The 22,168-nt window shown below is 45.8% G+C and overlaps 1 protein-coding gene across 9 annotated transcripts in view; it reads right to left on the bottom strand.

The window, feature by feature from the left end:
* The window catches only part of LOC118388632 (unconventional myosin-IXb-like), a 102,274-nt gene that overhangs the window by 20,707 nt on the left and 59,399 nt on the right, over positions 1-22,168 (bottom strand). For 6 of the 9 annotated variants that reach the window (XM_052528601.1, XM_052528619.1, XM_052528592.1 and 3 more), the window contains exons 3-17: positions 17,791-17,885; positions 12,658-12,720; positions 11,433-11,532; positions 9,374-9,474; positions 8,940-9,069; positions 8,345-8,434; positions 8,076-8,192; positions 7,664-7,798; positions 7,419-7,540; positions 7,086-7,227; positions 6,684-6,879; positions 4,490-4,565; positions 3,379-3,471; positions 1,733-1,846; positions 623-662 (exon numbers count right to left, since the gene is read on the bottom strand). In XM_052528601.1, coding sequence (XP_052384561.1) covers positions 623-662; positions 1,733-1,846; positions 3,379-3,471; positions 4,490-4,565; positions 6,684-6,879; positions 7,086-7,227; positions 7,419-7,540; positions 7,664-7,798; positions 8,076-8,192; positions 8,345-8,434; positions 8,940-9,069; positions 9,374-9,474; positions 11,433-11,532; positions 12,658-12,720; positions 17,791-17,885 — 1,614 coding nt within the window. The remainder of the gene's footprint in view (positions 1-622; positions 663-1,732; positions 1,847-3,378; positions 3,472-4,489; positions 4,566-6,683; positions 6,880-7,085; positions 7,228-7,418; positions 7,541-7,663; positions 7,799-8,075; positions 8,193-8,344; positions 8,435-8,939; positions 9,070-9,373; positions 9,475-11,432; positions 11,533-12,657; positions 12,721-17,790; positions 17,886-22,168) is intronic. The other 3 variants (XM_052528612.1, XM_052528627.1, XM_052528636.1) reach the window with 3 other exon arrangements.

Consider the following 22,168-nt stretch of genomic DNA (forward strand, 5'->3'; position numbering starts at 1 on the left):
GACTCCACACAGAATGTACACATGCTGCTCCAGAGCCAGAGTACCGTTTTCCTTCTGACAAGCATGTCAAAACTTTGTTCATTTGCACAATGCAGCTCATTCACTTGTATTATGTCCAAACTCAACAAAAATTACATTTGGTAGCTCCTACCTATATATGTATAATTTTATGAGCTGGATTGCCTGTCTTTGCAATTAGTTTATTCTCATTTGCGCTTGTTAACATATCTAGATAGCAGCCTCCATGGAAATTCGCTATTACTTGTGCAAATTTGGTTAGCATTCTGGCAATAGACGGACAAATCTGGATAGCACCCAACCTTAGCGCGACAAACAACACACATCCAGTCAGTGGCAGTCCTGTGGGTGAAAACAGCTTGTTGATGAGGTCGAAGGAGAATGGCACGAATCGTGCACCCTAACAGGCGGGCCACAAATAGTCAAATAACGGTGCAGTACAACAGTGGTGTGCAAAACGGCATCTTGGAACGTACAACTCGTTGATCCTCGTAGCGGATGGGCTATTGCAGCAGATTCTCGGATTGTATATTATATTTATTTTTCAAATGACATTAATATAGGCGTGCACATAGCTGGCGTATGTATGATGTATGAAGTTTACCTTGGGTATGATCTGTTTCTGCTTCGCGTTCTTGTTTTTCCTGTGGGGAAGGGATAGGTTAGTGAGAGTGGCTCAGCTCAGAGACGTCGCTGAAAAGGTCTACGGGTGAGCATGGGGGTGAGCCGTGTTAGTATGGTGAGTCATGCTCAGTCAGTGAGGCGTGAGGGCTGGCACCTGGAGTATGGGTGGGATGACAAGGGCTGATGGAGGGAGGTTGCGGGATGGAGGAAGGGGGAACCTGGCCAACCAAAATCAGCCAGCCCGGCCGAGACCCATACGACCTAAAAGATCACGAGACGTGTTCCCCCAGCTATCTTGTTTTCATCACTACATATAGAGCATTATATAAACCTTCGGTTTATAGTGAAACTGTTGCTATGTCCCGACTACACTGCTTGACAGTGTGTTATTTGTGAGGTCAACACTCAACTTTTGTTTTGTTTGACTGTTGAAAATACTTGCATAGACTATACCCAACAACTATAGTTTTATATAAGTTAAAAGAAAATAATTTGTAACACACTTTTACGTTCTTTTTGACTTCACAGTCATACACAGTTTCATCTTGAAGCCAATGCATTCAGGTGAGTAATGTCCTTGTTCATGCAGCAGCTGATATTCAAGCCATCAGTGCATCCTCAGCTTTTATCAAGGCCTCTGCATTTCCATTAAAACCCATATGGGCAAAAGCCTTGTTGCACTACAACATCAGCCTCATGCTAATCAACATCATATTGGGACCCAGTCTATCTGGGCCTTGCATTTCACTATCACGAGCAGCCTTGTGTTGTTGGGCATCGTTCTGCAAATAATTAGGATTCCTGTGAGGAGGTCTTTGTTCGTAGGTGCATTTTTCACGAGGTGTGGTCTCAAACAGCTAATTACCTAGCCTGTGTCTTTAACTGTTTGTCACGGGTTGAGAGCTTTAACAACCATGTGAGGTGAAGACATTTTTTTGTAGTCAAATCAGGTGTGCTCGTGCTGAAACAAAATGTGCAACTAAGGGGAAGCCTCAAGAGGACTAAGGTTGAACACTGTTCGAGCTGGGTTGGACTTGCTAGGCCAAGCTGGGCTGGACTGAGCTGGAAGGGGCCAGGGCTACAGACTCACTGAAGGAGGTGTCGAGGGAACCGCAGGCGACCCCAGGACTGCAGCAGCTTGCGAGGGTCCTCACCATCCAGCTGCAAGTCCTTAATGGAGCTGATTATCTGGGCATGCATGTCCCTGATTCAACCCAGCAAGGGCCACAGTGGGTGAAGAGGACGGTGGGGAGGAGACGGGATGAGGGAGGGGTTGGGCACGGGGCATAAGGGGAGGGCAGGGGATGTAGGAACACCGCTGTTAGGACACCTCAAACGACAGAAAACCCCCCCACCACCAAAGAACCCACTTCCAAAGAGAAACACACACAGAACCATTAGAGGTCTGAAGTCGAGAGCAAGTAAAACTTCTGGTTAACATGTGGGACAATGCCACTTCAGTTCAGACCACCCAACCATTGCTGCAGTAGAAAGTGAGAGGTTGTGCACGGTGTGGATGTTCGCACACACCATACTCCTGTAAGTAAGTATTGTGAGCATGCATTCCTGAATCAAAGCTTCAGTGGTTGACATCTTTTCTCCATGCTGGTGTTACACTGCTGGCGACTGGGGTTGGTTTTATACTGGTGGTAAACTGGGGTGGACTGGTGTTGTTAAGATGGCTGTTCCTCTGGATCCATGCATTACTGTACTTACCACTCTGATCAATAAACCAAGGGAGGTCAGGCAGGAAGGGACGGGCCCATAAGGTACCATAGAAAAAACGGCCCTTAGACATGACGTCGTTCGAATTTTCAGGTCTGAAGGGACCAGATAGGGGGAAGCAGTATGGTGGAAACTCCCCCAAGCTAATCGAAAGCTTAGGTGGAGCTATACCCATCTTACTAACACCTATCATCTTTGCAAACACACAAGGGATAGGGCCCTAAGGAAGGAGCTAGGGGTGGTTTAAACACAACTGCTCAGTTCCTCTCAGAGAATGCTCATATTAGAACGGGGGCTTTTGGTCCATTTAGAAACTACAATGATGCATTTCACTTTCTCCGTCGGCAATTGTTTATTACATTTCCGACCTCATCACTAGTACTCCAGGACCTGAGATGTATAGCCCTTGCCCTGACCTGTTTCATTAACTAAACTTTACTAATACTGTTTATAGTGTGCACACGTTCTTAAATGCTGTACTAACCATATGTTAGTGTGCCCAGCCTTTCCAGTTGTTTCCTCCCAGTAAATCAGTAGATTATCAGAGCAGGGCAGCACTAAGACCTTCCTGTGTTCTACATTAACAATAATAAACTAGGGTGTTGAGAGGTTACCGTGGCCGAGAGATGAAGAGCGAAAGAAAGGGAGACAGTAACAAGAGCAATGTGGTGGAAAATAGAGAGCTAGAACAGGGGGAAGAGAATAAGAACAAGACGCAGCCTGTTGATTATAAAGGAAAATGTTTGCCGTGTTTGATGTTTATATGAAGTATTTTTCTGTTGTCTGACTCTGCATGTTTCATATCAGGACTTCCCTTTCCAAACTAAAGAAACTTATGCCTGCTGCAAACCTTCATGACGTAGAGTCTCTTGTGTATCTCTGACATGATGAATATGAGCAAACTCAGAGCGGGAATGAGCCATAGGCTAACTGCCCGTAAAAACAACACTGTCCCTTCCTCCTGCTTGACCTCCCTCCATCCTTCTTCCTGCTCTCCTCCAGTCCACTTACTTCTTACTCTCATAGCTAGCAAAGATGTCTTCGAAGGCCTCTAGTGGGCGCTCGTCAGAGTGATCAAAGTAGAAATCGAGCATAGAAGCCCGTCTGTGGAGGGGAGAGAACAGCACACGGGGTCACCCAGGGGCAGGGGAGAAAACGCAGGGGCCAGGATGACATGAAGGAGTTCATTCCACAATAGAGATATTATTGCATGGATTTGATTCTATGGATTTGACAGAGCTTGCGTCATACAAGCGACCAGGAAGCACACATGGGAGCCAACTGTTTCATTCAGTTCCATTTACCGGGGGACTAGTGGGAGTTCCATTTGGCTCCCAGTACAGATACACTTCCTGAACAATCTTGTGATTCATAATCATGATAACACTGTCTGATCCTGCTTCATGTAATCCTAGGCGCTGGGACACGGATCCAACAGTACGGGTGCTCACCCTTTCATTAGTCATTTTTGTGACAAATGGATTTTTTAATAATACTTTTACAAATAAAATGTGGATTGATGACCAAATCACAACGTGTTCTCTGTGAGAGGCTCCCCAATCAGGGACTAGTAAGGGGCTTGTTATTGTAAGGCAAACTGATTTAAGTTATTCTGGTTCATCCTAAATACAAATCTTTTGTCTGTATAGTAAAGATTCAGTGAGATGACTTGGTCTTGGATCAAGGTAGTCGGGTTTGTGCATTTAAGTGGATTTCTGATGGAAGACTGAGGCATTGCCCGTGGGCTTTAACGCCACAGGCACTCTGGTAGATTGTAATCACTGTGAACACCTGCCGTTGTGCCTCAGGGGAGAGAGCGAGAGAGAGAGAAAGAGAGACCCATCTGTCAATCATGACATCACACCCAAAACAGTAGAGGAAGATGGCCCATTTCACAACGCTACCAGAGTATGTCTCAATTTCCACATTAACATACTATCTAGTACGCATGGCGAGGGCCAGCCATTTTTTGTGACCATGTGACCTAACAGGAAAAACACACGAGGGCCCTATGCATGGGCAATACATCACTTCTTTCTAAGTGGTACAGAAATGTGGATACTGGGACAAATGTTTCCCTTCTTCCCTGTGTGTCCCTCTCTGTCAGAGGTCTGTGCCTTACCGGTACATCCTTTCTACAGGCGTGTTGGACCTCTGCAGCTCCCCCAAAGGAGTCCTGGAAGTGGGGCGCTGCACACCTGTTAAACACAAACCGACATCAGACACACATATAGGTTCTAAAAAGACGAACAGACTGCACCGCATGACTCCTGCCTGTCAGAAATCAGAATAATCCAGTTGAGTCCTTCCAGGGGCCATTTCCCTGCTTTGTTTTTCCTTGATTCAATTTAATACCATTAATCCCTATAAAAATACCCTCTTACGTCAATGGGCCACTTTTCTCATCTAGTCAACACAACAAAACTTCTCTGGCGGATAATGACTGAAGCTTGCAGGGAAAAACCTGACATTTCAAAAGCCTCATGTTTCCCCCCCAAGCCCTGCTAAACTAATTAAGCTAACAGAAGTAAGCCTACTGCAATTATTGGTTACTGTGCATGTTACAGTTCAGGTAGTACAGTTCTAACTCTGAGACATGGCTGTAGACTCCTATAGTGTCTAAAGCATGTGTACACCTATACAATCAGCCGCCCATTGAACCACGTCTCCCAGCTGTACACGTATTGTACCACGTCTCCCAGCTGTACACGTATTGTACCACTGCCTCCCAGCTGTACACGTATTGTACCACTGCCTCCCAGCTGTACACGTATTGTACCACTGCCTCCCAGCTGTACACGTATTGTACCACTGCCTCCCAGCTGTACACGTATTGTACCACTGCCTCCCAGCTGTACACGTATTGTACCACTGCCTCCCAGCTGTACACGTATTGTACCACTGCCTCCCAGCTGTACACGTATTGTACCACTGCCTCCCAGCTGTACACGTATTGTACCACTGCCTCCCAGCTGTACACGCCTCCCAGCTGTACCACGTCTCCCAGCTGTACACGTATTGTACCACGTCTCCCAGCTGTACACGTATTGTACCACCACTGTCTCCCAGCTGTACACGTATTGTACCACTGCTCCAGCTGTACACGTATTGTACCACTGCCTCCCAGCTGTACACGTATTGTACCACTGCCTCCCAGCTGTACACGTATTGTACCACTGCCTCCCAGCTGTACACGTATTGTACCACTGCCTCCCAGCTGTACACGTATTGTACCACTGCCTCCCAGCTGTACACGTATTGTACCACTGCCTCCCAGCTGTACACGTATTGTACCACTGCCTCCCAGCTGTACACGTATTGTACCACTGCTCCCAGCTGTACACGTATTGTACCACTGCTCCAGCTGTACACGTATTGTACCACTGCTCCAGCTGTACACGTATTGTACCACTGCTCCAGCTGTACACGTATTGTACCACTGCTCCAGCTGTACACGTACCATGCCTGTACCACTGCTCCAGCTGTACACGTATTGTACCACTGCTCCAGCTGTACACGTATTGTACCACTGCTCCAGCTGTACACGTATTGTACCACTGCTCCAGCTGTACACGTATTGTACCACTGCTCCAGCTGTACACGTATTGTACCACTGCTCCAGCTGTACACGTATTGTACCACTGCTCCAGCTGTACACGTCCCAGCTTGTACCACTGCTCCAGCTGTACACGTATTGTACCACTGCTCCAGCTGTACACGTATTGTACCACTGCTCCAGCTGTACACGTATTGTACCACTGCTCCAGCTGTACACGTATTGTACCACTGCCTCCCAGCTGTACACGTATTGTACCACTGCTCCAGCTGTACACGTATTGTACCACTGCTCCAGCTGTACACGTATTGTACCACTGCTCCAGCTGTACACGTATTGTACCACTGCTCCAGCTGTACACGTATTGTACCACTGCTCCAGCTGTACACGTATTGTACCACTGCTCCAGCTGTACACGTATTGTACCACTGCTCCAGCTGTACACGTATTGTACCACTGCTCCAGCTGTACACGTATTGTACCACTGCTCCAGCTGTACACGTATTGTACCACTGCTCCAGCTGTACACGTATTGTACCACTGCTCCAGCTGTACACGTATTGTACCACTGCTCCAGCTGTACACGTATTGTACCACTGCTCCAGCTGTACACGTATTGTACCACTGCTCCAGCTGTACACGTATTGTACCACGTCTCCCAGCTGTACACGTATTGTACCACGTCTCCCAGCTGTACACGTATTGTACCACGTCTCCCAGCTGTACACGTATTGTACCACTGCTCCAGCTGTACACGTACCTGCGGTCTTGGCGGCCCAGCGGCGTCCAGCCTCGTTGAAGGCAGCCATCCCCCTGATGGTGGCTCGCAGGATGCCCCAGCGGAACATGGCCACAGGGTCCATCCCGATCAGCTGACGCACGTAGGCCCGGTCACTGCTGCGCAGTAGAGCCACAATGTCTGGACGCATGTGGTCCGTATTCTTCTCCCGGAAGTCCTGCCAGGAGAGTCACAAGGAGACGGTTAAGGATGTTGAGGCCATTTTAGAGTCGCTGCTAAGATTATTAACGCACTGAACAATAATTAGATGTCAGTAACAATGAACAGTTACACAAATACAAGAAGCCTCGCCCAACCCCCTAGACATTACATGATAGTCAGACTCCATGTTTACTATGTTGGTGGGTGGTTGTCCATCCCTACCTTGATCTGGTATTTGACTTTCCCAGCAAAGTGGTGGATGACAAAGGCAGGCTCCATCACAGGCGTGGGCACAAAGTACTTATTCTCCTGGTGCTGCTGCTTAAACTTGGCCAGCAGGGTCTTATCAGTGGCATGGGGGAAGCTGAAGAGCAGGAGAGAAAATAGAGGGCGTGAGAGAAGGAGGGGGGAGACGTATACCGTTTGAACCTGCATCTCATCTAAAATGTAATTTATTGCCGCTTACAGGCAACTATGTAGCAAAGCAAATCTTTAGGCTGCAGTCACTTCTGGCACATGAAGATCAACACATGATGGGGGTGATGATGTCCTTACTTGCTCTCCTCGTCCAGTAGGTACAGGAGACCAGTGGGCTTCTTGCTGATGAGGTGGATGCAGCCCACGTTGTCAGTGTAGTCTATGTTGTGCCAGGTGATGCCCTCCGCCTGGTACTCCTCCTGTAACGGACCAATAACACGGTCAGAGCTAAAGACATAGGATCAGCTCTGTTATACTGTCCTTATGGCACCATAGAGTATGTGTTATTCTATTTCAATGAGGCGCACCCAGGGCCAACTCACCTGCTCAAGTTTGAAGATGTGCTGGTTGAAGTAATACTGAAGCTGCTCGTTTGCATAGTTGATACAGAACTGCTCAAAGCTGTTGGTCTCAAAGTCCTCAAAGCCAAATATGTCCAGGACCCCTATTGACAAACACTGGAACAGAACAAATACATACAGTAGATCAGTTCGAAATGTAGGTAAGATGGCCTAATAATGTCTGGTTAGTTCATTCTTTTTTTTAGTCATTTGCGTAGAAATATACTTTTTTCTAGTTATTTCTGGGGAACTACCGACATGTCTGGCCTTGACAATGACGAAACATGGAGAGGGGAACTCTAAGCTGCATTCCTAGGTCTGTGCTGTTGTGTGTGTGTGTGTGTGTGTGTGTGTGTGTGTGTGTGTGTGTGTGTGTGTGTGTGTGCTCTCTTACCGGGACAGATTCCTCCATGTCTTTCTTGTTGAGCAGTGCATGATTGATGCGCAGGACAATCCAGTTGAACAGTGCACTGTACAGAGACTTGGCCATGGAGTCTCTCGCAGTGATGGCCTGAGAGACAGAATGGGAGAGAGACAGAGAAGGGTGAATGGGAGTAGGCCGACGCACAGGGAAAAGGAGACCAACGACAACACACAATGATCCCGGGGAAGAAATCCAGCAAGATAATGATAGACTGATATTCAGGGCTTATGGTTGCCTACCTCACTGTGGCTGTAGGGCAGAATCAGCTTGTCATTGACTGTCACCGTTTTCCTCTTAGTTAGTGCCTCGACCAGCAACTCCTCTTCCACCTGGGAGGTCACACAGAGATGACATTACACTCACAATTCTCAAAGCTTGCGACATTACTAGGGACAGACCAAAAATACATACATTTAGTGGAGAGGAGGCTTCCTGTATAATCATTGGGGAGAACCAGGCTTAGTCAGTGGACAATAATAGAACACACTCACTGTTTGGGGATGAAACGGATAACCAGCCACATGTTCAGATTTTTACGATGCTCTAAACTCAACTACATTTGTCTCAGTGGACCATTAAGACAAATTTAGTTGGGCCCATTTTAGCGGTCTCCCTATAGCAGGGATACGTTTGTCATTTTAGATCATAATAAATTAACGTGGGGCCTGATCAGCACTCCTACACTGAGACGCTTAGTGCGCAGGCCCCATTTCAAAAACATATTTTTTTATTTTGCTGAATCAGTGTTCCCACAGATACTACATACCTCCAGGACCCAGAGTAAAGACTACTCGCTCATTGATGTGTAGACAAGAGCAGCAGAGCCATTGTTACCTTGAGCAGGTCTGAGAGGGTAGCCAGGACTTCCGGTGGTCCCACGTCCAGTCCCTCGTCTCGGCCTGTAGACGTCTGCCTGTACGTCACGTTGCCCAGGTACAAGATGGCCGACAGCACAGAGAAGATCCTGCAGCAGACAGGTGTCATTATCATAGAACCACAATGAATAGAACAGGCCTTCTACAGTATTTCTATTTTTCTGCCATATTGGATGCACATGACTGCCAACTACTGGAACAACTGCATCAGAGGAAAGGGTTGTCTGGCTACGTTTGGGCAGGAGATTCAAGTGGATCCAAGTAACGCCAACCGACTACAGCATACGCAAATCTATATGACCCATTTGCATTAGACAGCCATTTAATGGATCAAATGGGGTGTGGTGCCCTTGAAGTAGTGGAGATTGACTGCCCATTGGCATGTTCACTCACTGTTTCTTAGTGGCAGACAGGAAGCCCACCATCTCCATGGCCTGCTGCAGCCTCTCAAAATCATGACGCAGGTCTTCTTCATCTTCGATCTTAAAGTTTTGCTGCACAGAGACAGGAGAATGGGGAGAGCGGTTCATTAACATGCAGCGCACATATGGGCAAGAAACTAGGAGAACAGAGCATATGCAGGCCATTCACTGCATAACAATGACACCGCATACCAGGTTTACTACCAACTGAATCAGATGGGGAATGTTACCTTGAGCCAGTTCAAGTACAGGGAAAGAGATTATTAAGACATGCGGAACCCAGGAATAGAATGAGAATCAGGGTACAAAGGATTATACAGTTGAAGTCGGAAGTTTACATACACCTTGGCCAAATACATTTAAAATCAGTTTTTCACAATTCCTTACATTTAATCTGAGTACACATTTCCTGACTAAGGTCAGTTAGGATCACCACTATTTTAAGAATGTGATGAAATGTCAGAATAATAGTAGAGAATTATTTATTTCAGCTTTTATTTCGTTCCTCACATTCCCAGTGGGTCAGAAGTTTACGTACACTCAATTAGTATTTGGTAGCATTGCCTTTAAATTGTTTAACCTGGGTCAAACGTTTTGGGTAGCCTTCCACAAGCTTCCCACAATAAGTTGGGTGAATTTTGGCACATTCCTCCTGGCAGAGCTGGTAAAAACAGAGTCAGGTTTGTAGGCCTCCTTGCTCGCACACGCTTTTTCATGTTCTATAGGATTACGGTCAGGGCTTTGTGATGGCCACTCCAATACCTTGACTTTGTTGTCCTTAAGCCATTTTGCCACAACTTTGGAAGTATTCTTGGGGTCATTGTCCATTTGGAAGACCAATATGCAACCAAGATGTTGCATATGTTGAAGCAACATCAAGACAATTCCCTCCTCATGATGCCATCTATTTTGTGAATTGCACCAGTCCCTCCTGCAGAAAAGGACCCCCACAACATGATGCTGCCACCCCCGTGCTTCACGGTTGGGATGGTGTTTCTTCAGCTCGCAAGCCTCCCCCTTTTTCCTCCAAACATAACAATGGTCATTATGGCCAAACAGTTCTATTTTTGTTTCATCAGACCAGAGGACATTTCTCCATAAAGTACGATCTTTGTCCCCATGTGCAGTTGCAAACTGTAGTCTGGCTTTTTTATGGTAGTTTTGGAGCAATGGCTTCTTCCATGCTGAGCTGCCTTTCAGGTTATGTCGATATAGTACTCGTTTTACTGTGGATATAGATACTTTTGTACCCGTTTCCTCCAGCATCTTCACAAGATCCTTTGCTGTTCTTCTAGGATTGATTTGCACTTTTCGCACCAAAGTACGTTCACCTCTAGGAGACAGAACGCTTCTCCTTCCTGAGCGGTATGACGGTTGCGTGGTCCCATGGTGTTTATACTTGCGTACCGTTGTTTGTACAGAGGAGCGTGGTACCTTCAGGCATTTGGAAATTGCGCCCAAGGATGAACCAGACTTGGAGGTCTAGAGTAGAGTAGATGTCCTAACCGACTTGTCAAAACTATCGTATGTTAACAAGAAATTTGTGGAGTGGTTGAAAAACTAGTTTTAATGCCTCCAACCTAATTGTATGTAAACTTCTGAATGTAGTTAAGGGACGATAATAAAAAGGTACTATACAGAAGAGAACACCGCAGAAAATCAGATCAGTACCTAGGGAGCTAACTAATGGGGATGTGGCTCTAGATTTAGTAGTGGTGTATACAGTAATTGGATATATACTGCTTGAGGTAGAGAAACACATGTACTGTGCTAAGAAAAACATTACTAGTGTAGTGTAACTACGTAAAACCAGTGTGTGTGTGTCATTGCTGAGGGGAGGATGGCTCATAATAATGTCTGGAACGGAGCAAATGGCATCAAACACATGGAAACCATGTGTTTGATGTTGATACCTTTCCACTCCAGCCATTACCACTTGCCCATCCTCCCAAATGAAGGTACCACCAACCTCTGTGTGTGTGTGTGTGTGTGTGTGTGTGTGTGTGTGTGTGTGTGTGTGTGTGTGTTACCTGCTTGAGGTAGAGGTAATCTTCAGGCTGCAGGAGTTTGAACTCCTTGCGCTCCTCCTCGGACGCTCCCACCAGTAGATAGTAAAACACATGGTAGTTCCTACAGGAACACAAAACCATGTTTAGTGCGTTCAATAAAATGTGTTTTGTGTGTGGATACAGTGTGGTTTTCGGCTTTTATTATTTATTTGCTTTCGTTATTTGGTGAAGGTGATATATTTTAAGGTGGCAATAAATAAATCATTCATTTAATAAAAAAAAAAACGTACTTCTTATATTGAGAAATAAATAACTTTTTATTGGTACACATACACATATTTAGCAGATGTCACTGTGGGTGTATCGAAACACTTGTGTTCCTAGCACTCAGAAGTCAACACTGCGGTAGTATTAGTTTCCACCACCCAACATTGACTCTGTGTCTAAGGTGCAATCCTAGTAATGAGCGGGAATGCTGCTATCAGTTGTTCCAGTCTTGCCATCAGGTGGCCGGTCAGCTTGCATTGTTGTAAAACCACACGGGCATAATGAGTTTCCATGTTTACTACTGAGTCTCGCTGACATCACAGACACAGGCAGACGTGATCAAAACAAAAGCTCATTTCAACAGACGTGTTGGCATATGAGTAACATGAGTAGTGCTATAATACTACAACTCCTGTAATACTACAACTCAGACACATCTAGTGAGAACAAGGGTTCATTCTGTTTATAGGCTATACCAACCCCAACCAAAGCATTTGTAGTAGAAATAGTAGCACTTTTTAATTAACTTTATTTAACTAGGCAAGTCAGTTAAGATCAAATTCTTATTTTCAATGACGGCCTAGGAACAGTGGGTTAACTGCCTGTTCAGGGGGCAGAACGACAGATTTGTACCTTGTCAGCTCGGGGATCCGAACTTGCAACCTTTCGGTTACTAGTCCAACGCTCTAACCACTAGGCTACGCTGCCGCCCCACTACGGTGCTAGTCACGGGTAAATAAATTATACATTTAATTTTTATTCCTCAAAAAAATAGTCAGTTCACATATTGATGCAACTCTTTGGCACATATTCTGGCTGGGTAAAAAGTTCTCTGTGTCTAGGCCCGAAAGTCACCCTTGGACATGGCATGTTAACTGAATATGAAAAAGGCACCCAGGGGATCGTCCCTCTGTTTGTACAGAGGGCCTCCACAGGTCAATAGGGGTCAAAGATCATGACCCCTGCTGTTGCCCTTTACCTCTCATTCTTTTCTCTGGAGACCAGGCGAGACTTCTCCAGGAGATACTTCTCCACGATTGCCCTGAGAATGAGAGAGAGAGAGGAGAGGGGCGAGGTGAAAGGGGAGAGGGGAGAGAGAATGAAAACATCAATCAAGTCACACTGGAGTTAGTCTGGTCCTTTCACTTGGCTCTGTGTCTCGTGTTCGTGTGTACGTGCGTGCACGGGCGAGTTCATGTGTAAGGGTCATAAAAGCGGGATGGTATTGACTGAGGAGGAGGGGAAGCAAAGGCAGATGGTCAGTGGAACAATAAAGACTTGAACAAAGAGTCCAGATATGGACAGCCTTAGCGGGGTGCATAGTGGCATGGTCATGTTAACGTGCATCAAAATAGCCACTACGAGCAAGAGTTTGTAACTGCTCTAATTAAATTTCAGGCATATGGAAAACATTAAGCTAATCTTCCTGTTTATTGACAAACTAAAAATAGAGTGTCAGGGCGATGGCTGAGTGGTGTGTGTATATTAACCCCTTACATTTGTGGAAATTGGCCTACATGGATAGGGCCAAATTGAAATGTTTCTAGCAGAATAACTATAAAAAGCATACATACCATGGTAGCAATTGAAAGGGAAACACTTGATGGGGAAAATGATCAGACCAACAGTTCACCTGACAAGACTGAATCTAAAGTATTACACTTGATTTTGTGCATTTTTACATATCCTGTACTTTTCACAGCATTTGTCAGTATAACATAAGAGTTGTCATTGAAATTGGGGTAGGTGGTACAAGATAATAAAAAACTAGGGTTTGAGTGAGGTCTAACTAGTGTCTCCAAGTGGCCACACACCTCTCCAAACTGGGCACAGTTCCTATGTCATTTCAGTACACTTATGATTCAAGGAGAGAGCCTTCAACTATAAGGTGCTTTTAGCTCTTCTTGACTTGCCGTTGAGGAAGTGAAGCAAGCACAGTTTTGTTTGGAACACAGCCCTGCGTCCCCACCGGCACACAATTACTGTCGTTGTTTACACAATCCAAAAAACATTTCATTATAAATCTCAATCTGGATCCGGTGGGCATAATGGCTAGCTAAGTTATAAAATACGATCTTGCTTTCAAAAAAGGCACTTCAGACCGATTGTAAATTTTGGTCCGCACAGAATAGAGTCGTGAGTGCATTCACGTGCGTGTTCCACGGCTACTTTTCTGCACAATACAAACAAACCACAGGCTCATTGTATTCAGGACAACCCAGGCTATAATGCATGTCATCCTCGCAACTGTGGAGCAAACAGTGATCATCAAGGTTGATACTGTAAATGACATGAGTTTTCAAAACATGGAAATGAGAAGTACACATTTGGACTTCTAGGTGTGTGTGGTTTTGCTTGTACGACGTCAAGCGGTATTCATTATAATCCTCAACATCTCATCTTTCGGAACAGACTCCTCTCGACGTAGAGAATTTCCCCACACTTGGTTAACAAATGAGGAAAAGTAGCGCAATTAGCAGGCCTTTTCCTCATTTGTGGCATCTTCCTGTTACGCGTGCGGTGCTCAAGTTTATAACGTCCGTTAGTCAAAACCCATACAGGGCTATGGAGCGGAAAACCTGAGCTCTGACATGTATAGCATGTTATCGTACAGCCACTGTGTTCCAATGTAGGCACTTCTCAAAGACAATCTGGCATTTTCAACTGTTGACAGGATGACAGGTGCTGTGAGTGGCAAGGGTTAACACTAGTAGCTCAGGCAGGCAGAGTGCCTAGTGCTGGGCATGGAAACTTCACTAATTGGCCCGCTGTCTCTTTATAGAGCTGATCTCATAAAAAGCGATGCCAGGCCAGAATGTGCACTAATGCATTACCACAACCAAGCTAAGGGGCTACTGCCTATGATATATTATCTTCATCATTAAGGTCCATATGCAATGCAGACACACTATGACCGATACAGACAGACACAGTTCAAGACCAGACTATGAATATTGGATAGATCCTCAAACTAAGAAGCCACTCCAGGTATCACAGTGAGAGTCTAATCTCCAAATCCCAGGCAGTGAAAGCTAGTGAGATCCAGTGAGCCAGCTAGACTAATGCGGCACTGAGCGATAGAACCAGCGTTTCCATTTGAATCATTTAGCAGAGGCCCTTGTGAAGAACGACTTACAGGAGCAATTAGGGTTAAGTGCCATGCTCAAGGGCACAGATTTTTCACCTACGTGGATCAGGATTCAAACCAGTTACTGGCCCAACACTCTTAAAGCACTACGCTACAGTACATGCTTTCCTCTGCTGCTCCATTCACTGCTGCTCAGCAAGCCATTGTTCAGCAGAATGTCAGCACTGTCGTGCTGTAATCAATGGCTTCGGACTGACAGACCGAGACCCTCAACTACAAGCATAACAAGCTCAACCTGCACTACTACAGCTCAGCCACTGAAGTCTCAATGGCAACATTTCAGCCATCGGTATTCAATTACTTTGACCCCTCTCAAGCTAAACAATTCAATAAAAAGCAATGTGTCCCTGTTTTAGGTTGCCTGCCAACTCAAACTAAATTATTCTGCTGCTCTATGTTCGCTACATACTTCAGTTTGACACTGCCATCGTTGAAGTCGTTTGTGGTGCTGCAGGATTGTTTTGAGAATACAGATTATTTATGTTCAACCAAAAGATTAATCCACCCAGGACTCCTCCATCTACATTGAGGAATATAGATGGTCAGTCACAGGCTTCATTAGGAAATGTATTGATGTTTTACCCACAACAACAATCCGGACATGCCACAGCCAAAAACCCGAGATGAACGGAGATATCCGTACAATGGTGAGAGCCCGTACTGCAGCATTCAATGTCAGCAAAATGAACCCTGATGACTTGGTGGCGCGCGACATGTACAAGGAAAGCAGGTATGAGCTTCGCAGATCCATTAGGGACGCATAAAGACCATACAGACTCTTGAATTGATGTTCGAGAACTCAGACCCGCGTCCATATGGCAAGGACTACAAGGGCAAATCCAGCCGTGCGGTGCCCACCGAAGGCTCCCTCTCAGAAGCACTTAACACTTTCTATGCTCACTCCCTGCTCCAGACGACCAGGTGCTTTTGCTCTCAGAGGCCGACATGAGGAAAACTCAAGACTTGAATGCTCACATAGCCGCTGGCCCAGGCGGCATCCCTGGCCAAAAAAAGTGACATGCCCCTCAGTGTGTGCTGACCAGCTGGCGGGCATCTTTTCAGACATCTTGAACCTGTCCCAGGCTATAGTCCAACTGCTTCAAGACCACCACCATTGTCCCAGTGACCAAGAAAAAAATAAAAAATGTGGCATGCTCAAATGACTATCACCCAGTCACACTCACCTCTGTCATAATGGAGTGCTTCAAAAGGCTGGTCATGGCACACAAGGCCAGCGTGCTAGGCACACTGGACCCAATAATTTGCCTACAGAGCGCCAACAGATTCACGGAAATCACTATTCACACAGCCATAACACAATAACTCCTGTGTGAGAATGCTTTTCATTGACTACAGTTCAGCATTCAACATTATTGTTAACTCCAAGCTCGACACCAAGCTCAGAACCCTGGGTCTGGACACCACCCTCTGCAACTGGATCCTGGACTTCCTGATGGGTAGACCACAGGCAGAGAGGACTCGCAACACCCCCTCCACACTCTCTTAACACAGGGGCCCCCCAGGGGTGTGTCCTCAGTCCTCTGCTGTACAATGTACACCAACGACTGCGTGACATTTCACAAAATTTGGCATGCTGCCCCAGGGTCCTCTCCAAATACTACCGCCGTGCCATGACCATTTGCATCATTGCCTGGTACGGGATTTGCTTGGTCCACGAACGCAAGGCCCAGTACATCACTGGCACGCAGCATCAAGGACCCCATACACAAGCTGTTCTCTCCCTTACCGGCAGGCTGACTGTATCGGAGCAAGAGGTCTGAAACCGTCTCAGGGCCTGTTGGTTTCTACAAGCCATCAGACTGCTGAACACTAACTGACCACCTGCTTCGATTCTCCTCACCTTACCACACATGCACTCACTCATGCACACATCTACTTGGACATACATTCATGCCACACACACACACACCTGGCTGCTACCAGACTCTTATTATACTGCTCAGTTTATGCACTGCCACCCATTCACCCCCTTCCCCAATACAAGTGTAAATATTGGATTATAAAATGGTGCCTTGTATTATACTTACGCTAAAATCTTTATTCTATTCTACTGAGCTAATGACTTTGTTCCTATTCTTATCTTTTATCATTTCTTATTGGTGTTGCATTGTCAAGGAGGAACATGCAAGTGAGCATTTAGTTGGATCATCCACTATGACGAATAAAACTAGGTGACGTCAAAATGAGTGGCGTTGTACAAAACAAAGTCATCAGTGATTGGATCATCTCTAACCAATCACTGTATCAAAGCCAATGAAGCATTTTCAAAACATTGCTTTACCAACGTGTTTTCTGGCTCTGGCCTAACCCATTGGTCTCAAGCGCCAATCAGAATGGTTAGAATGTGTTTCTGTTCTGAAAATCGTTGGGAGACTCAGACGCATTGCGGAGAAGAAAGTAACGTCTATGGGCATGGTGTAGCGTTTGTAATATCTTCACTGAAACGTTTGGGAGCAGCACCTCTGTTAGAGAGGAAATGACAGAGCAGAGCAGTGTGTGACGCAGGCGGTAACCAGAGAGACTGCAGGCAGAGAGGGGAAGGAGGCTCTGCTTTAACTTGGGCCAGCAGGCTTCAAACAGAAACAACCTAAGACAACTAATACACTTCTCACTAGCCTTGTATGGTATGATGGAAGTAACAGCCGCTGTCTGCTGTCACGGAGGTTTCTGCTAGTCACATTACAGTTCTACTGAATTTCAACGGTAACTGCCTTGTGGCTGCCTTTGAGAGCCGGTGTGTGAGTGTGCTGATGAGGATGTTGTTCGTGTTGAAGGGGCAGAGTACGGTGTGGGTGTGTGTTATAAAGTTTTACAAACATACTCAGGAACATCCACACAGGAGGAATGTAGTGTGTGTGTTTACAGGGTTACTCAGACAGACAGAGACAAGAGGCTTGACTGTGTCATCACAACACACAGTGTGGGCCAACGGTCAGTACTTACCCTCTCACCACCCCGCTCTCCAAGTAGTTGACCTGGATGAACTTCCCAAAACGGCTGGAGTTGTTGTTGTGGGCCGTCTTGGCATTCCCAAACGCCTGGTAGAAAGAGACCGAGAGAGAGGTCGAGATGGTTACGTTCACTGTGTGGACCATAAAATGAGTCTAGTTAAGAAATAGGAATAACTACACTTATGCTAATACTGGGGCTATTAGAAGCTGCCAATGTCACCAACAACAGTCTGCTCAGAATGACAACACACAGGCCTCAGAGTCCAGAAGTCAACACTAAATGAAAACAGCAGCTGAGAGACGGGGGGGGGACGACTCCTCACTTTCCCTCCCTGCCCCCTCCTCTCTTGGAGAAGTCCAGGGGATGACACTAGGCCAGTGAGACTGCTGAGGGTATATGGGGAGACTTAGGTCTAGAAGCCTCCCCCCAGCCAGGGACACAAACCCAGCCCTGCCACCAGTCTGAATGGGGAGCCCTGTTCGCGCACACAGGCAACAAAAGGCAGCCACAGGGGAAGTTGAGTCAGTGCATTTTAAATAGGAGCCACATTGTACAGGGAGCAGTCTGAATTTGATACAGTGGTGGTTGAATAGATTTAGAGGGGAGGGGGTCCTCAAAGAGGGGGTAAGATTCCTTACAGTGAACCGTTGACCCATTTCCACTGTTCCAATAGACTGGCTGCCTGGGTATTATGCAGTCTTTACCTATTGCTCAATTTATGAGCAGAAATACACTCACTATATCAACTTAAGCTCCAGGATGAGTGCTGCTGGAAGAATAATAAACTACATTTGAGGGCACAGAAAAGAGTTGGAAATAACTAAAACTTGAAGCAAATAGAGTGTAGACGCAGGAGTTGACAGTGGGGAGACGAAAAGTCTGTCTGAAATGTCGTCATCCATGGCCAGGATTATGTGGTTTAACATGAACCTGTTGGACTCCTCTTTCCCAGGAGACTGTATCCTCATGCTAGTGTGTGTCAATGTATGGTTGTGTGTGTTACTGAGGGGGCGATCACATTGACACAGGGCCAGGTTAATTAAGGCACTGTCAGCTGGCATTGACCGCCCATCCGTCTGAATGGTGCCTAGTGTTGTCAAACGGTTGTCCCAGGGTGAAGGCTAGCAGACCCTGGGAACGCTCCCCTGTGCTCAGCCTCTCTGCCATGGAAGGAATGCTAAAATGTGTCACAGCACCATTCACATTCAAACAGCCCTCTATGCAGCCTTTGTGATTGGTTGAGAGGCACATCAGTTAAGAGGAAGTAGCTCAACAGCTTGGCTACCCAAGCAAAGCGAAATAAAGGCTGACCCCCCCCCTTTTTGTTAAATGGAGAAAGAGGGGGTTAAGAGAAAGCAGATGGAGAGAGAGCAAGGGGATTGGGGGAACAGAGCGAGGAAAAGCAAAGGTAGAAGATCGAAAGAGGAAGAAAAAGGGGGGGGGGGTGATTTTAAGATTCCACAGTGTTTAGCGAGAGTGTACACACACATTTAATATACGACGCCTGACTGTCTTGACTGGCTCCTTTTTCTAGCGTTCCCTGGCAGCCGGCCCCCCTGTATATTTCCACTACAGAAGCCCAAGGCTCAGTTCCCCATTCAGTCCCTTAGCGGGCCACCTCAGACTCTTACCACTTCTCCTTACTAATCACAGCCTTACACGCTAATCGTCATTGTACGGACAGGCTTCTCAGAAGAAAGATCCTTGGTTTAAATGACTGATATTTGTTTCCCAGTATCACCGCCAGGCTCTGACCTCACAACCACTTGGCTACATGCACAATAGATTCCTAAGCTGCTTATTTATTACGACGAACATTTCCACATTCATAGGAAATGCATTGACACTAAGAATCAGGCTCTATCTGCATAACCTATAACTGGAGGCTGATATGTGATAGCACCAATACGGTAACACCACAACAACCAAAATGGTACTTACAAGAATAATGACATAACACTAAATTACAAGGCCAATAAATAAATATATATACACACACACACACACAGTGCCTTGGGAAAGTATTCAGACCCATTGACTTTTTCCACATTATGTGAGACATATTCTAAAATGGACTAAACATCTCTAAAACATCTCAGCCATCTACACACAACACCCCATAATGATAAAGCGAAAACAGGTTTGATTATTTGTAATAAATTTGCAAAAATGAACAAATACTTTATTTACATAAATATTGAGACCCTTTGCAATGAGACTCAAAATTGAGCTCAAGTGCATCCTGTGTCCATTGCTCAACCTTGAGATGTTTCTACAACATTTCCACCAGAGGTAAATTCAATTGATTAGACATGGTTTGGAAAGGCACACACCTGTCTATATAAGGTCCCACAGATGTGCATGTCAGAGCAAAAACCAAGCCATGAGGTCAAACAAATTGGCCGTAGAGCTCTGAGACAGGATTGTGTTGAGGTACAGATCTGAAGAATGGTAGCAAAAACCATCTATGCAGCATTGAAGGTCCCCAAGAACACAGTGGCCTCCATCATTCTTAAATGAAAGAAGTTTGTAAACACCAAGACACTTCCTAGAGCTGGCTGCCCGGCCAAGCCGAGCAATCGGGGGACAAGGGCCTTGGTCAGGGAGGTGACCAAGAACCCGATGCTCACTCTGACAGAGCAAGATGGGAGAACCTAACAGAAGGTCAACCATCTCATCAGCACTCCACCAATCAGGCCTTTATGGTAGTAGCCAGACGGAAGCCACTCCTCACTAAAAGGCACATGACACACCCTCGCTTGGAGTTTGCCAAAAGGCAGCTAAAGGACTCAGACCATGAGAAACAAGATTTTCTGGTCTGATGACACCAAGATGGAACTCTTTCCGGAATGTCAGGCGTCATGTCTGGAGGAAACCTGGCACCATGGGTGGCAGCATCATGCTGTGGGGATGTTTTTCAGCGGCATGGACTGGGAGACTATTCAGGATCGCGGGAAAGATGAATGGAGAAAAGTACAGAGATCGTTGATGAAGTCCTGAGCACTCTGGAGCAGGTTCTCAGACTGGGACGAAGGTTCCCCATCCAACAGGAAATGACCCTGAGCACACAGCCAAGACAACGCAGGAGTAGCTTCGGGACCAGTCTCTGAAAGTCCTTGAGTGGGCCAGCCAGAGCTGGGAATTCAACCTGATCGAACATCCCTGGAAAAACCTGAAAATAGCTGTGCAGCAACACTCCCCAGTCAACCTGACAGAGCTTGGGAGGATCTGCAGAGACGAACGGGAGAAACTCCCCAAATACAGGTGTGCCAAGCTTGTAGCATCATACCCAAGAATACGAGAGGCTGCAATTTCTGCCAAAGGTGCTTCAACAAAGTACTGCGTAAAGGGTCTGAATACTTATGTAAATGTGATATTTCAGTATTACATTTTAATAAATTTGCAAAAAGATTAATTTTTAAAATGAATAACAAGTTTTTGTTTTGTGTGTAGATTGTTTTATGCCCCCCTCATCAATTTCATCCATTTTAGAAAAGGCTGTAACTTAGCAAAAATGTGGAAAAAGTCAAGGGGTCAGAATGCCTGCATGCCGGCTCCCCACACACTCAACCAGTCCAAAGTTGACACCTACTCATTCAAGGGGTTTTCTTTATTTTTCACTATGTTCTAAATTGTAGAATAATAGTGAAGACATCAACATTATGAAATACATATGGAATCATGTAGTAACCAAATAAGTGTTAAATCAAAAGATTGTATATTTGAGATTGTTCAAAGTAGCCACCCTTTGCCTTGATGACACCTTTGCACATGGCATTCTCTCAACCAGCTTCATGAGGTAGTCACCTGGAAAGCCTTTCAATTAACAGGTGTGCCTTGTTAAATGGTCTTTTACCAAATAGGGCAAACTCCACATTATGGCAAGAACAGCTCAAATAAGCAAAGAGAAACAACAGTCCATCATTACTTTAAGACATGAAGGTCAGTCAATCTAGAGAATTTAAAAAGAACTTTGAAAGTTTCCTCAAGTTCAGTTCATCTCTGCTGCAGACGATAAATTCATTACTCGCCAGCCTCAGAAAACGCAGCCCAAATAAATGCTGAGTTCAAGTAACAGATGCATCAGAGACTGCGTGAATCAGGCCTTCATGGTCGAATTACTGCAACACCAATAGATACTTGCTTGGGCCAAGAAGCACGAGCTATGAAACACGAGCAGTCCTTTGGTCTGATGAGTCCAAATTTGAGATTTTTGGTTCCAACCACCGTGTATTTGTGAGACTCAAGAGTAGGTGAACGGATGATCTCCGCATGTGTGGTTCCCACTGTGAAACAGAGGTGGTGGTGTGATGGTGCTTTGCTGGTGCCATGGTCTGATTTATTTAAAATTCAAGGCACACTTAACCAG

The sequence above is a fragment of the Oncorhynchus keta genome, chromosome 1 (assembly GCF_023373465.1).
Source record: "Oncorhynchus keta strain PuntledgeMale-10-30-2019 chromosome 1, Oket_V2, whole genome shotgun sequence".
NCBI classification, from domain to species: Eukaryota; Metazoa; Chordata; class Actinopteri; order Salmoniformes; family Salmonidae; genus Oncorhynchus; species Oncorhynchus keta.